General features: G+C 36.9%; 1 protein-coding gene across 2 annotated transcripts; it reads left to right on the top strand.

The window, feature by feature from the left end:
• Positions 1 to 565: 565 nt before the first annotated feature.
• On the top strand, positions 566 to 16,285 carry dyrk1ab (dual-specificity tyrosine-(Y)-phosphorylation regulated kinase 1A, b). 2 transcript variants are annotated; one of them, XM_051863108.1, is made up of 11 exons: positions 566 to 1,288; positions 6,596 to 6,792; positions 7,017 to 7,109; positions 7,353 to 7,541; positions 7,784 to 7,931; positions 8,034 to 8,320; positions 8,426 to 8,572; positions 9,275 to 9,415; positions 9,536 to 9,839; positions 9,953 to 10,077; positions 12,652 to 16,285. In XM_051863108.1, exons 2-11 carry the CDS (start codon positions 6,673 to 6,675, stop codon positions 13,234 to 13,236), a joined length of 2,139 nt encoding a protein of 712 aa, XP_051719068.1. In that variant the 5' UTR covers positions 566 to 1,288; positions 6,596 to 6,672; the 3' UTR covers positions 13,237 to 16,285. The 2 variants fall into 2 exon arrangements, with proteins under 2 accessions (XP_051719068.1, XP_051719069.1); XM_051863109.1 differs by lacking the exon at positions 566 to 1,288 and adding an exon at positions 1,783 to 1,943.
• The last annotated feature ends 87 nt before the right edge of the window (positions 16,286 to 16,372 follow it).

The raw sequence follows: 16,372 nt of genomic DNA, 5'->3' as shown, positions 1-16,372 counted from the left end.
TTTTTTTTTTTTCAGGACAATCAAATTGCTATAAAAATGATAAGTCTGACAATTGATGAGCACAAAATGAACCACATAGACCTGAGAGACACTGCTAGTGCTAAGTAAGATTGTGCATAAAGTTAATAAATTTTCAACATCATACAGCCAGACAATCTTGACAAAACACAACATATGAGAATCAGGATAAAATTGCAATGTCATCTTGTGTTTTAGAATGTTACTGATCCTAAACATTGTATCAATTGTTATATTTTTTACTTATTACATACAGCATGTTTTACCTAAAATAAACAGGCGTTTATGCGTCATTATTGTGTATATATATCATTTTGCTTAATGTAGGGTAGTTGATTCTCAATAAACTCTGTGTAAGCTGTCAGTAAAGCGCAATATAAAAGGCAGCCCAATGTGGCTTAAAATTGTTCAGCGTTTTGTAAAATAATCAAATTATTTTCTTTTTTAAGTTTTTATGACAGTTTTACTTGATTGACACATTGTGTGCAGCAACCTTTACTGCTTCCCCCTACAAATCGTCATTTGAACATCCGGGTACTTGGTTGCTTGATTGACAGTTGCCATAGCAACAGCCCAGGCTGTCGCCATTTTGTCAGTTGCTTTTTTAATCTTTCAAATGTTTTCGCTTCCCGCCGGAATAATGCAGTCACGCGCTCGTAACAGTGGCAATTTTGGAAAGGCTTCGCCAACCGCATCGGACTGAAAACGACACCGGGACAACGAATCGGAATGTCAGGAATATATTTAGTGGGCTAGTCGTCCGTGTCTCGGGTCCGCCGGGCCGGTCCGCTGCGCAGGTTTGGAACGCGCGCCATTTTGTGAAAACTGACAGAAAAGCTTAACGTTTTTTGTTCACATTTTTATGCAGCTGTTTCTATAATATCTGCACCTCGTTGTTTTTAGTGATTAATTTTGCTTTTGAAAACAGTTAATTTGCGTCTCCACCTCTCCAGAAGCGAAGAATCTTGAATGTGCGTTTCCGACGCTAGCTGGTTAGCTGCGTTCGTTAAAGTCACTGAGAAAGAGCGCTAACTAGCCGCTAGCCTTCACTTCACCACCTATAAACCATGATTAATACACAAATGAAGACTGACACAGGCAAAACCGAACTGGAAAGACGCTGTTTTATCTGCCAATTTAAATAAAAGGCATTTAGCCCCGTCTGGCTCAGTACATTAGGGGTGTCTCATTGGAAGCAGCGTAGAGAAACTGGATCAGTCGCTTCACTTTACTGGATCTGGGACTTTAAATGAAGATCACACCATCAAAGGTGAGTCTTTGACATTTGTAGAGGTCTAAATGAAACATATGGGCTTTGTAGGTTTGTTTACAAACCGCTTGTTTGGTAGGAGCTACAGGCTAACTTTAGTATGATTTGGCCTAGATGGCTAGCCGATTAATAACTTCCCTTACGTTAGTTAGCGATCTTTATTGATGCACCAAATAGCTTATCCGATCATCTCCCCCTGATTTTACACCCCAAAGCCTCAGTCGTGAGCATTTGTACTGGTTTTAGGACAGTCCTGTTAGTCGTTTAACAGGTAACCCCCGTGTAGCTCCGCTAGGTCAGACTGCAGGAGCAAATGTGGTTTGTTCAGCCTAACGATTTTGTATACCAGCAGAAAGTCGGCCAGCTGGTGATTACAGAAGTGTATCATCACATCAGTCTGATGGGAGTGTTTGGCTGGTGGTAGTGGTGATGATGATGATGATGAAGCCCCATGACTAGCGTGTTGTCAGTTAGCCATCAGGCTGGTTTCCTGTCGGGGGAGGGGGGGCTGACATTAGCCAGCGATGTGATGCCTAACCATAGTTATCCAGCAAACATTGCTCAGTCATGTAGTACGGGTTTAGACTTTTGCGTGACGATGGAGGCGTTAAACGAGTCCGATCGAGCCCGATGAATGGCTAAGCCAGCTAGACAGGTAAGGTCCGCTTTACCTGTCACTATCAGTCAGTTTAACTCTGGTTAATTTGCTCGGCGAGCTCAGTATTCAAGGGATTATATCAAGTTATTTATAGTTAATGTGGAGGAATTGATGGCACGCTACTCAGATGTGCATTTGTTAATCTGGGTAAAGCTTTCAGGAGGATGCTTTCGTCTTTGCTAGATGAATAATGATCTCTGACCAGGTAAATACAGGGCAGGCTGAAAGATTTCCCCTCACTGTCACCTGAAGGTTCATCTTTGGTACTGTTATACTTGTGGCCTTAATAAAAGTACAGTTGGTTCAGATATGAATGCAATATACACACAGAGATGTCTCTTAAATAAGGTCATGGTTTGTTGCTTCTGTTTCCCTGAGGTAAACTTTATTCTCAAAGTTCATAGGTAGATCTATGTCTGATGCCATCTTTTTTTTGTCCATCACTTCCTCCCACAAATGTGATTGACAGTGGCCTTGGTTTAACAGAGGCTTTGTGTGCTTTTCTATGTTTGCACAAACTTTACTTCTAGGGATGCACCGAAAGGATTTTTTTTTAGCCAATTTTAACAAACTGTTGGCCAATACCGATATTTGTTACTTGCTCTTTTATTTGAACTTTTGTCATTAAAATAGTGTTTTGATCATGTTTTAAATGAGCAAAGTTAAAAAACGCATGCTAGTTTTATTGCTGCATCATCAAATAATTATTATTGAACATGGTTTGGATCCATTTAACATTCAACAGGCCAACATAAATACAGTAGAGCAAAGATACATATGAAATAAACAGTGCTTTTCAGGTAGGTCTAACAGTAGGTTTCAGGTACATAAATTAATCAAATGTAAAATAACACTGCATATTCTTCACTGAATCGAATATATATTAATCCTTATTAAAGTTATTTAGTCAAGAGTAGTGTGAATTATTATTATTATTATTTTTTTTTTGTCTTTTGTTGTTTGATTAACATTAGGCAGCTGTCACTTTAAGAGCTGCATGGATCCAATATACTGGTAAACAAGCCTTTTATTTCTCAACTGTTTACATTCATTTAAGACATAACCATATATGTTTACAAGGATACCCGCCAAGACAGGCATTTTGACATTATTTTGTGTGAATTAGAAAAAGCGAAAGAGAACTTAATTCAGTATTTGCACGCTGTCTGAGATGCAGCTTTCTGGCTGCGTGCGCACACAAAACTTCTCATACAGTGAGCAGAACTGAGTTCTCTTTTGCCACCTCTTGTGCTTGAATATTTAAATTCACAAGCCTTAAAAACATGTGCAAAGCATAAACTTTAATGAAGATGCAGCACTGGACTGATTGGGTGCACCGGTCTGTCCTTATTGTCAAATCCTGCTGTATTTTGTACAGATTTCATTTTGTTTTGGCAAGTATTTAATTATTTTACCCAGACAAAAACTTTGGATTATTGAACAGACATTATACAACTCAGTTCATTCACGCAGGTAATTAATAAACCATCGGCTTGTTATATAGAACTTTTTCATGCTATAGCCGATATGCAGATTGTTAAATTGATCAAAAATCCGCTGATAAATATTGGCAGACGATACATCGGTGCATCTCTACTTATTTCAATCATACTGTAAGATTAATTTGCTTGCATTTTGCTAGATATGCAGAAATAGGCCTACATGTATAAAAGGACCCGGATCCGTACTGTCACTTGCATTTGTTTTCTTTTTACACTCCATGGACAATCCCATATCCCTTTTTTTCCCAATTTGTTTTAATTGTTTTTGAGTTGTAGTGGTGCTGAAATCCAGCTAATCTGCTGGAGTGTCATTTGAGGTCTTCTGTTTGATTAGCTGTGTGGAAATTTAATAGAATTTAGATTAATTATATGTTACTTTAACATTTAATGGGAGAATTGGAAGGGAGTTTTTACTTTTTGAACACCTTCAAGTATGCTTGGTTAAATTAGGCAAAGTTTAGTAAAAGTTGTGAAAACTTAGGCTTACTGGTAGAAGTAGGAATTTATTGTTAGCCAAGTTTAAAAAAAACAAAGTACATGTGCGGACAACATGCCCAGTATTGTTGGCCTTTTATTGAGATGTTTGTTCTGTTTTTTAAAAATTTTATTTGCAGCCCTTATATCCTTGCATTACTCTAAGGAAACTATTAAATGTGTTGGATGAGTTAGTTAACACTTTTTGCAAGTGAATCAAACTTTTTAATACTCTTAAATATTAAATTAAATAATACTGGAAATAATGCATCCAGGTCAACAGTTTAATCTTGATTTGAAGCAGAAAATATTGAGCAATTATGCACCTCTTACTCAATTCATCTCTGTGGTATAAGTTGTCAATTTCAGTATTCATATGTCACAGTGTAAAATGGTGGTTAAAGTTGACTATTGCATGGCTACATTAAGTCACTTTAGTTTGATGTGGAAGATCTAGTAGTAAGCAAAAACCAAGTAGTTGGCTGCTTTTTCTCTTTGTGGCTTAGTCAAAACTTGGGTGAAGTTTGTCTTTGTTTGCTATAGTTTTTTGTTCATGTGCTCCATGCCAAATATTAAGAGTAATAATTTCTGGAACATGTAGCACATTTTAGGTTTGCAATTTGAGAAGATGTCAGTGGCAATCATGAAAGCCATTAAAGTACAGGGAGCTGGCCTGCTATTACACTATAAGTAAGGGCCAGTTATGTTGTTACATAGCTTTATTATAGATTGGAAAATGTTTGATGGAAAGCCATAATTGTTCTAGGTTCTTTTTGCATGTGCATTCAACATGTTTGGCATTGTTGAGAGAAGGTAACTTAAAGATCACTTCCCCCCCACTGTACAATAGTCAAAGGAATTTGTCGCATGTTAGATGATGTTTACCTGGCCTAACCTTAACCGGGCATGTCATAGAATAAAATGACTTAAAAATGATGAATTAAATTAGTTTTACATTAGAAGTCAAAAGCTTGTGAGAATGATTTTATTTATTACTAATTAATTAATTAATTACAAAGCGTATCACTAGTTTTCGTCAATTGTTAAAAAACAAATTAAACTTGATTAGTCCTACTTAAATTTTTTTTTTTTTTTTTTTTTTTTTTACTTTCATTGACATTCCATCCCTTAAAACAATATAATCACAGATCAGTAAACAGAGAACACTTAAGTAAATATACTATAAACATTATATATATATATATATATATTTTTTTTTTTTATAGTTTAATCAGATTCAGAAATATAAATGTCCATCTGAGTAGTACACATGTAAAATTTGAGTGACATGTGGAATAGTGAAATGCACTGCTGAGGGTCATCTTAAACGTTTATATTTGCAAAGGCTTGTTGACAATTTGTACGCTACCAACTTTACAATTTTAATACAGGCCTATAGATCCTTACAAAAAATGTTGCATTTATTCTTTGAGTTATAAAGGCAGCTTATACATCACACAGAAACAGCACTAGATATACACTTAGAGGGACTTCGATGGTGCAGAATGTAATGTTGTTTCTGTTTGTACATTGACATACATCAGTTTTCTCTTGTTGAATTGCATGCAGTCCTTGATAACATGAATCATCAAGCCTATATTGAGAAATGTACGTAGCAGAACAGCTAAAAAAAAAATAGAAGCATCTGCATTATATTTTACTGTATTTAAGTATAGCGTCAATTTTAAATGTTTATATTGGCACATGTAAAATGTACTGTGCAATATGTATTATTATTATTTCATCGGCTTTTGTCTTAAATCTTTTGAAATGGTTGTGTTTGAGGCTGTAGAAGTGTTTCCATCCTCTAATATTTAGTGGATCACATGAATTCTTTGCCCTGCCTTAGTTAGGTCAGCTGAATCATTCTCTGCTCCTACACCATGAGTGGGGTCTGAGCTGCTATTTTGCTGTCAGGCTCCAATGTGGTGGATGCTTCATCTAAGTGTGCCAAAGTTCAATTTTATTTCTTGTTTATTTCTTGTTTTCTTATTGGAAAATGGGAGCAGCTCTGCCCTGGCAACAAAAGTAGGCTATTTGCATACTCTTCTGTGATTGGCTTGAACATTGATGGGCTTGCCAAATCACACTGTATCTTCTTGGTGATAGGCTATGCTAATTAGGTGCTGTTGCTGGGATTCTGAATAGTGGTGGGATTCTGTGTGGCTGTGGTGCATTGTGTTGCCTGGCAAGAGATGCTGATATATGAGCAAGCTCCTTATAATTATCACAATTTACAGCTAAAAGAGGACAGATTTCTGACCAAAAATTTTTGCACTTGACTTGAAATTTGCACTGTAGTCTTTTCTCTTTTTATTGAGAAATTGATAGAGAACTGTTTTTTTTTTTTTTTTTTTTCTTTACAGTAATATTAATTGATTCTATGTCTTTTTGCTTTAATTGCTAGTGCCTTGATTTTTCTGGCATTTACTCTTAATGCTAAAACATAAAAATATATATTTGCTTTCTACCCTGTTTTGTGTTAGTTCTAGTGTGCCATAAGCCTGTGCTTCACTTTGGTTACATAAAAATCTCAGGGATGGGTTTTTTCTCCTAAAACAGAGAGAAAAGGATAGTCTTATTAACCTGAAAGAGGTTTGCGATTCAAAGGATCACAGGGAGAGAGGAGAATTTTGTTCTAACACACACTAATTTAGCTTAAATTTCCTCCAGGGGGAGAGACCTCAGCATGCAAACCCTCGTCTGTCCGGCTTGCACCCTCTCTTTCTTTCCATGCTGCTGGTCTTCAGATGGCTGCTCCCATGCCTCATTCGCACCAGCAGTACAGTGACTGTCACCAGCAGAGTACAGACCAGTCTGTCACTGTACTGCCATACAGTGATCAGACACAAGCACTCACTGCCAGCCAGGTACTGAATGCTCCGCTCCTGTTTATACACTTAGTTTTTGTTTGCATCGTGAATAAACATGGATGGAAAATGCTTAATTATTGCACTTTATAAAATTAATTCTTCCTGTTACTTTTCACCTTGCCTATGGATTATTTGTGCTCTGAGACAAAAGTCTGGATTTGTTAAGAAATAATAAATATCACCTATTAAATCTATATGTGTTGCTGCTTCTTTTATTACAGAGGCACATGCCCCAGTGCTTTCGTGACCCCACTTTAGCTCCTTTGAGGAAGCTCTCCATAGACCTGATCAAAACCTACAAACACATCAATGAGGTAAAGTTTCTTCATTTTATTCTAATTTCTGTATTTTGCCAGATTACTGTCCTTGCAGTAGTAACGCACTAAATAAAGATGAAAAGTAGTAATAAAGAACAAAATTAGAATACTAGATGTGAAGGTGCCTATGAAAAGTCTTTTAGGAAGTTCTCAGACTTGTAAATGAAAACGTTATGAGCACAACAGTGCTCAAGTATTTGAGACTGATGCTGTGAAACTTGCTTTCACTCCTTTGTAAAGGTGTATTATGCAAAAAAGAAACGACGGCATCAACAGGGTCAAGGTGAGGACTCCAGCCACAAGAAAGAAAGAAAAGTCTTTAATGATGACTATGATGATGAGAACTACGATTACATCGTCAAGAATGGGGAAAAATGGATGGACCGCTATGAAATTGACTCTTTAATTGGAAAAGGGTCATTTGGACAGGTATGATGTCTTGAGTTTCTTCAGATTTGTTTTGTGAAGGAAAAAAAAACTTTTCAAGATTATAAATAGTAAGAAATAGGAATATTATAAACTTTAGCCATGATGAAACAGGCTTAATGATTGTTTTGGACCTTGAAAGCAAAATCCACATGTAATCAACTTTTCAGAGTAGTTTAGACATCTTATTAAGGAACAAAACTAAAAATTATTGTCTTATGAAAGTAACTGACACATTATTTTAGGTTGTAAAAGCTTATGATCGAGCTGAGCAAGAGTGGGTAGCAATTAAGATCATCAAGAACAAGAAGGCCTTTCTGAATCAAGCTCAAATTGAAGTACGGCTTCTCGAGCTCATGAACAAACATGACACAGAGATGAAATACTATATAGGTAAGTAACCTGTTCAGTTATTTGAGTTTGTTTCAAAATCTTTACACACGGTGCATTCCTTCGATTCAAAATCTCATGTTTTTTTTTGTTTTTTTTCCTCAGTACACTTGAAACGGCACTTCATGTTCCGGAATCATCTTTGCTTAGTATTTGAAATGTTGTCATACAACTTATATGACTTGTTACGAAATACGAACTTCAGAGGTGTTTCTTTGAATCTGACACGGAAGTTTGCCCAGCAGTTGTGTACAGCACTTCTGTTTCTTGCTACACCTGAGCTCAGCATCATCCACTGTGACCTAAAGCCAGAAAACATCCTGCTATGTAACCCCAAGAGAAGTGCCATCAAAATAGTGGACTTTGGGAGCTCCTGCCAACTGGGACAAAGGGTATTGCGAACTGCCTTATTTATTGCTTGTGTGGAGAGTGTTAAAAAAGAACTGTGTGGTGATTGTCAAATTGTAACTGATTATGTATTCCTCCTCCTACATCAGATATATCAGTACATCCAGAGTCGATTCTACCGCTCCCCTGAAGTGTTATTGGGAATGCCATATGACCTGGCCATAGACATGTGGTCTCTGGGATGTATTCTGGTGGAAATGCATACAGGAGAACCTCTCTTTAGTGGAGCAAATGAGGTAATGAGCTTTATGAAATATTATTGATTGATGATGATGATGATTATTATTATTATTATTATTACTACTAACATACTTCCATAACATTCCCCGTATCCTCAAACACCATGAATCTAAAGTTTTAGGAGTGACAACTACATTTAAATGTGGGAGTGAATCCCCTAAATCTGTGATACTCAAGTCATTGGGCCTTCGAATATTGTTATGGACAACGGGGGCCATTGTCCATAACAATATTTGAAAGCCCCATTACTTTTCTAGTTGTTTGTGATTTACTGGACAAAGATTAAGGATAAGATTTTTAAAAAATATATTTTTTACTCAGTTTGTAAAATATCTTAGAGCTTGGCATAGCTAGAAAAATTTAAATTGAAATGAATTTTCTAGAAAATTCTGCCCATTTGTAAGTAACTGGATAAAAAAAGTCTGCTAAATGATTAAATGTAAATGTTCAAAGAAAAAAGAGGTTAATTAAATTGAGAATAATATCTTGATTTTTAGTTGTTTGGGCTCATTTTAAAGCTTTTGTCTTCATTTCAAATAATTTTAAGTCAACTTCTTGTTGAATGTGTTATAGAATACGGGAGTCATGCCATAGTTTATTGCGGATGATTCTACCTAATGAAAATTGACTGTTATAGTAAAAAATAGTCTGACAAAAATGATTTTTTTTTTTTTTTTTTTTAAATGAAACCCCAATAGGTGGACCAAATGAACAAAATTGTTGAAGTACTTGGGATCCCACCCAATCACATTATGGACCTAGCACCAAAAGCCAGGAAGTTTTTTGAGAAGTTGTCAGATGGCACATGGAGTATTAAGAAGACCAAAGATGGAAAAAGGGTATGTGTTACTGATATTTTGAAGTAGAATCATTATCATGTGTTTTTATGCAGCTTTTGTGTGACTGCTCGTTATTATTGTTGTAAGTGCTATAATGTGTCTCTGCTTTTCTGTGAGCAGTACAAACCTCCGGCATCTCGAAAGCTCCATGCCATCTTGGGAGTGGAATGTGGTGGACCAGGCGGTCGTCGGGCGGGAGAATCCGGCCACGCAGTAGCTGACTACTTGAAGTTCAAGGACCTCATTCTCAGAATGCTAGACTATGACCCCAAGACGCGAATTCAGCCCTACTATGCCCTCCAGCACAGTTTCTTCAAGAAGACGACGGATGAAGGAACCAATACAAGCAGTAGTGTGTCAACAAGTCCTGCGCTTGAGCAGTCGCAGTCATCAGGGACCACTTCTAGTACATCCTCAAGCTCAGGTTCTACTATCTTTTAATCTGTTCTGGGATCTGTCTCTAAATGCTTTACTGTAACTGACTTGATAGTAGTGTTTCTGGGTAAAGCTTAACATAGTTCCTTTGCTTTGCTTCAGGAGGATCATCTGGAACAAGCACCAGTGGCAGAGCAAGATCCGATCCAACTCACCACCATCGGCACAGCGGCGGGCATTTTGGCACAGCCATGCCAGCCATAGACTGTGACAACCTTTGCCCTCAGGTGAGCCCCCCTGGCATATCTTGTCATGTAGTTAAAGGAATTCAAAGTAGGGCTCCAACAACTAATCAATAAAATAAAATCGATAATAATCGATAATGAAAATCGTTGTCTACGAATCTTTGACAGATGCGTGTGCTGTTTAATGTGCGATATGTTTCCTCCACGCAAAACGTTTATTTTCATTTTGCATAAAGGCTTGTCCTGACAGTCTGCGTTTAAACTTCAAACTTTACTGAATGAGCGTGAGCATGCGCGTCAAACAGACAGGACACATTAGAGAGGTAGACAATTAAAATTAAGCACAATAAATTTAATTTTGCTGAAATATGTTGTTGGAAGTTAAATTTAGGTTTAAAAGTCAACATGTAATTTAAGCATTTTATGAGAGGTAACTGTAAAGGGATAACTGCATGCAATTTAATATAAATGTAAGAAGTTTCTTAAATTTACAGGATAAAGAAATGACAGTAACAGGTAGGGCTGGACGATTAATCGAAAAGTAATCGAAACCGAAATTCAGAACCTCTAACCAACTTAATTTTCCCATGTCGGTTATTTCGTTTTTTTTAATCCTGTTAATACTTCCCCCTTAAAAACATTCTACCGCATGTGTAGCCACATGACTCCGCCCCGTCCAGTCAACACACAGGTGAACGCCGAGTCAACACACAGAGACGGCGCGCGAGCGGTGAGCCTTGCGTCTTCACTAAACTTTGTCAGTTGTAAGTGTTTTAAGGTTTGCCAGTTTGGACATTCAAGCGATTTAGACGATCGGATGTGTATTATTATATTGAGCTACCGTGCTCGTGCAGCTGCATTGTGGCACGAACACTCATACAAACAGTAGCTGCACAAAATATGAAGATCGAGCGTTAGTTGTCAGCGCTGTTCTGTGATTTATCACTAAAGTAGATTAGAAACTCGGAAGTTATTATAGCATATATTTTTCTACTTTTGAAGTAACTATTTACAACCCACAGCTTTACAATTAATAGAGAGACGGTATGACTAATTCACACACGCAGTCGCTCTCATTATGTACTGGTACTGTGCTAATTTATCTGTATCTGATTTACAACGAGCAGAAATCTGTAAGAAATATTACGAACCATAGATAAAATAACTGCTGAAAGTGAGCTGTTATGTCAGATCACTTTTTCATTAGGAAAAAATATCCCACCTTTTAATAGTCAAGCATATTACAGTACAAACCTTTTAAGTATGAGGGCAAAAAAAAAAAAACAAAACAAAATAATCGTTCATTAATCGTAATCGAGGTAAAATGTTCAGTTAATTGAGGTTTTGATTTTAGGTCATAATCGTCCAGCCCTAGTAACAGGTCACTGTGTCCAGAGTGAATGTGTGTGTGTGTTCCTGTTATCTGTTAACACTGAGTTAATGTTTTTGTTTTTTCTTTATCTTTATTATTATCTTAATTTTTAATGTAGAGATTTAAACTTGCCTTTTGCTTTATAGCTCTTTTGCATACAGCATAGATATATTCACTATATATGTTTTCATAGCATTCAGTTGGCATGTTTGTTTGAAGGACAGCATTGGGCAGGATGTGAATAGTAGGGGTGGGAGAAAAAAGCGATCCATTGATGCATTGCGATTCTCTCTTCAAGGATTCTGGATCGATTCTGAGAATTTCAGAATTGATCTTGCCCGTTGGTATTTTCCTTACAAATGCTCTACGAAGGCATCATTTATGTCATTTGGAATGCAGTGGACTTATATATTTCAAATATGAAACTCACTTACAGAAGGCTGCTTTCAATTTCAAATGCTGACGCTTTGTTTGTGAAGAGTGCTTGCGCATGCGGCTGTGCGCGACTCCGTGTAAGTGGTTTAATGTACTTGCGTCTCAAAACAGTTTTATGACGCAGAATTAATGTAAACACAGCCAGTTTTCTCTTAAGGGATTAAATGGACAGGACAAAATGCATTACTTATTATATTTCAAAAGAGATATGTGCGTGAATGCAACTTATTAGATCTCCCGCAGTCTATGATATAACAATCAAATGACAGTAAACATGAGAAAGAAAACGTTCATATAATCTTAAATACTGAAAATACTCTTAAATACTCTTTAATTGCTTGCAATGTTTCGTTGCTCCTCTTTATTATTTGCTACTTGCTTGCATGTTTTGAAGTTATATTAGTTTAAAATTCTTAACATAAAATTGTTTTAATTACATTTTTTCAATTTGTAATTATTTTAAAAAGTAGGCCTACTTATAATTACTTATGTAAGGATATGTAAATGTAAGGATTTTAAGGTTAAGTCGGTAAACTAATTAATGAATAATAATTTTAAAAAGTAGATCAAGAATCGTTTTGGAATCGATTCGTTTTGGAAGCTGACTAAAGATTTCCACCCCTAGTGAATAGTGTGTTTTGTCAATAAAATAAAAAAAGAAAATCTGTCTTTATACTTGAATAAATAATCAGCCAACTAATCGATTATCAAAATAATTGTTAGTTGTTAGTTGCAAATTTTGGCCTTCAAGCTGAACTGTGGGTTTTTTTTCTTTCTTTTTTTTTCTGATTTTTCCCTTGTTTGTGCAGGCGAGACAGCCTTATCATCCCCCAGTAGTATGGCCTGGAATCGTAGGACCAGAACCTGTCACTGTAGAGACTCATCCAGTCCAGGAAACCACTTTTCATGTGCCTCCCCAGCATCCCAAGGCATTGCACCCCCATCACCATCATCACCATCACGGACAGGTCATAGCAACGCGACCACGGCCGCGACTCTACAACTCGCCCACCAACAGCGCCTCCACCCAGGATTCCATGGAGGTGGTGCACGGTCATCTGTCCATGACATCCCTGTCTTCCTCTGCATCCTCTTCCTCCACATCTTCCTCTTCCACAGGAAACCAAGGCAACCAGGCTTACCAGCTCCGCCAGCTTCCTGCCAACACCCTGGACTTTAGCCAAAATGGAAGTATGAGTATGGGTTTGGGTGCCTTCTCAAATCCTCGCCAAGAGACTGGTATGGCTGGACATCCCACGTACCCTGTTGCCACAAACACAGGACCTGGTCACTTTATAGCAGAGGGACACCTGGGCATGAGACAAGGCATTGATAGGGAAGATTCTCCAATGACTGGAGTCTGTGTTCAGCAGAGCTCAATGGCCAGCTCATGACTTTAGCTGAAATGGGTTTGTTTTTCTGTGTGAATTTTGTTTTTTATTTTTTGTTTTGTTTTTGTTTTTTTTCTTCCTTTTTATGGTGGTGTTTTCATTTTCTCCTGTTTTTCAAAAGGTGCATAGAGAATAAAAGCTGCTCACTTCTGAGGGGAGATATCACTGAACCGCTACAAATTGAAGAGTATTTAAAAAGTATATATGTATTTCCATCATTTTACGTTGTCGATTTCTAGATAAGTTAGTAATACTGCAAATAACCATAGTGAAACTGAGACATCCATCTGCCAATTCACTCACCTGCATACAGTACTTATTTACCATCTGTTACATTGGAAACTAGGAGATTTGTTTAATTTAATTTGTTCAATACAGTGAGCATTTCAGAGCTGTGAGCTGTCGTACAGCTTTTTATATGTAAAGCAATGCAAAACATTTGTTTAGTTCAAACAAGTGAGACATTGGACATTATAATTTGGCTGGTCGTTCTTTTATTTACCCATTAAGTGAAACTTCTCTAAAGAGCTGTGTGTTTAAACCTGTAGCGTGTCAAGGAAGCAGTACTTGCAGTGATATTTCGTGTTGTCGGTATCGTGTAACTCTTCGAGAGGGGGCACAAAACTGCGGAGCTCCGGTGGTGAGCGCTGGCCTATAGCGGCGGGGAGGAGCTGTTGTTAGGGCCCGAGACAGGCAGGTGCAGTACTCTTCAGACCGGGCCGCTTCGACTACGTACAGCAACTGAGGAGGAGGAGGAGGAGGAGGAGGAGATGTGACGAGGGGGACAGATCTGGATCCAGATGGATCTGGGGCTGCTGTTGAGAACCCTTTGGCCTTATGACTTTTGGACCTTGACTGAAAAGGAGCTGGACTTTATCATTAAATATAGATGATGGCTGTCCTCTATTTTTAACATTTAAAGAGTCCTTAATTGGTTAGGGAAGGTGAACGAGAATGGTTATTCAGAGGCCTTTATTTAGCAAAGATTTCTCATTTAAGGGACTCCAAATTGCAGGGTCTTGTTCAAACGTCCCTAACATGACTTCCTAAAATTGCCGAAGTGGGATTTCACATAAGGTATTCATTCCCATTAATTGTCTTTTATTGCTTTTTCATTTTTTTTTTTTTTTTTTTTTTAATTTCCCGTCAAGCATGTGGTTCCCATTGGAAAAACATCTGCATAAATTTGCCTCTTTGTGTTGAACACAGAAGATATGTAATGAGGTTTATGTGACTGCCTTTTTTCTCCTCTTGAATTATGCTGTGAATTTTACACAAATTAGGTTTTCTTCTTTATTAGTGTCTTTTTTTTTTTTTTTCTTCTTTCTTTCTTTCTTTTGATATACCAAAGCAGTTGTTTTTTATAGCACTAGGTGTCTGTAAGAAATAATGTAGCAGTTCACCACTTCAGCCCAAGGTTCATCAAAGTCCATTTTAGTCTGTATACTCTCTCAAACTGGAACTTTTGCTGAACTACTTTGTTTTAATGTTAACAAAATACTGAAATTATATGGATAAACCTCCCCAATTTGTTACCTTTTTCATTCGTTTTTCCTGTCAAGGGGAGGGAAGGGACTCTGACGGTTACTCTGCAGGCTACAGAGTAGCTGAGAGATCACAAATTATTCTGAGGAGAGAAAAGTGTTTTGTTTTGTATTTACCTGGTCTATCAGTCAGTGATGCTGCCTTTTATACCTAATTTGATGAACATGCTAATTTCTACCTTTTTAAATCTGAGTGGCTACTTAAATTTATTTATTCAGGCAGTCTACTGTAGCTACTGTGACCTCTGAGTCTGAGTTGAATTTGTTATCAAGTGATTGGTTTGATGCTTGCCTCAGATGTACTATTCAAAGGGAAACTAGAGGTGACATGCTGCCACACAGACACTGGGCACATGCATGTTGTTCTGAAGAGGATAAGTGTTTATAGTCACTATTCAGTCATGTTAAGGATAGCTATGCTCACTCTGATTCTTATATTAGAGGTTGTGAGCCCCCCACCACCACTTAGCTTCTCACTTTATGTCTCAATTCTTCTAAGAAACCCTGTTTGCTACTTCTCTCAATCTAGCAGTCCTTTACAGACAGTGGGACAATATCCTGTCAAGAAAAAGTGTGCAGATTTTACTTTCGCAAAGACATCACTTTCAGCCAGAGTCATGTTTTGGTATATATATTTACAAATCTCACAACGGCTAGTGGTAATCGGAAAGAAGGTTTACCTGAATGTTAGCTGGATTTAAAAGTGTTTATATATATATATATATATATATATATATATATAAATTATAACATTCGAATGCAGTTTGCTGACGTTGACATAAACATTCCAAAAATCAAAATCTAAAAATTACAGAAACTTTTAAAGAGTGCACCTGTTTCAGCTGTTACTAAATGAGATCTGATTTAGCGCAGTTTTCATGAAATGCAGCCCCTTTTTAATAGTTGAAATAGAATTTATGTATATATTTATATTTTTTTAAATAAAGGAAGTATAGAACTCACTACATTGCTCCTGCTGGTATGTCAATTACATTGCCATGTTTTTGCTTACCTATTAGAATTATTATTATTTTTTTTTTTTTAACCCTTGTCTTACTCGGTCATTGGACCAAAATTGCTTTTAGTCTGAGGCATTTGACTTCAACAGGACAACATATTAAAGGTAGGGCTTATAACTTGTACCGAAAGAATCTTTTCACAGGGTATGACGCATGTATGTCCACACTTTTATAATGCTCATGGTTTGCTAGGTCTGTTTCTTCCCTTTCTCTTAAATGCATTAAATGTCACTGATTCACAAGATCATGGATTTTAATTCAACATTCTTCTGCCTTTTGATTTTTTTTTTTTTTTTTTTTTTTTTTTCTTTTCAGATTTTCTTGACCCTTTTCATGCAACATGCACTATATAATTGAACAGCATGGGGAAAAAGGATAAGTGTCCACAGATTGTAAGATCTAGTCAAGACTTTGCTGTGTATATGAAAATGCCCTTTGTATTATATTCAAACAGTCTTATGTATGATATATAAAAAATAACTTAATTGACGCGCTCTTGGCTTTTTTCTTTATTCAATTGCTTGTTGCTTCAACACTACATATATCTAAGCTAGAGGACTGCCTATACGAGTAGTT

This window comes from Ctenopharyngodon idella, chromosome 15 (genome assembly GCF_019924925.1).
Source record: "Ctenopharyngodon idella isolate HZGC_01 chromosome 15, HZGC01, whole genome shotgun sequence".
Lineage (NCBI taxonomy): Eukaryota > Metazoa > Chordata > Actinopteri > Cypriniformes > Xenocyprididae > Ctenopharyngodon > Ctenopharyngodon idella.
The sequence above is the reverse complement of the archived record's forward strand: the minus strand, read 5'-3'. Positions and strand labels throughout refer to the sequence as shown.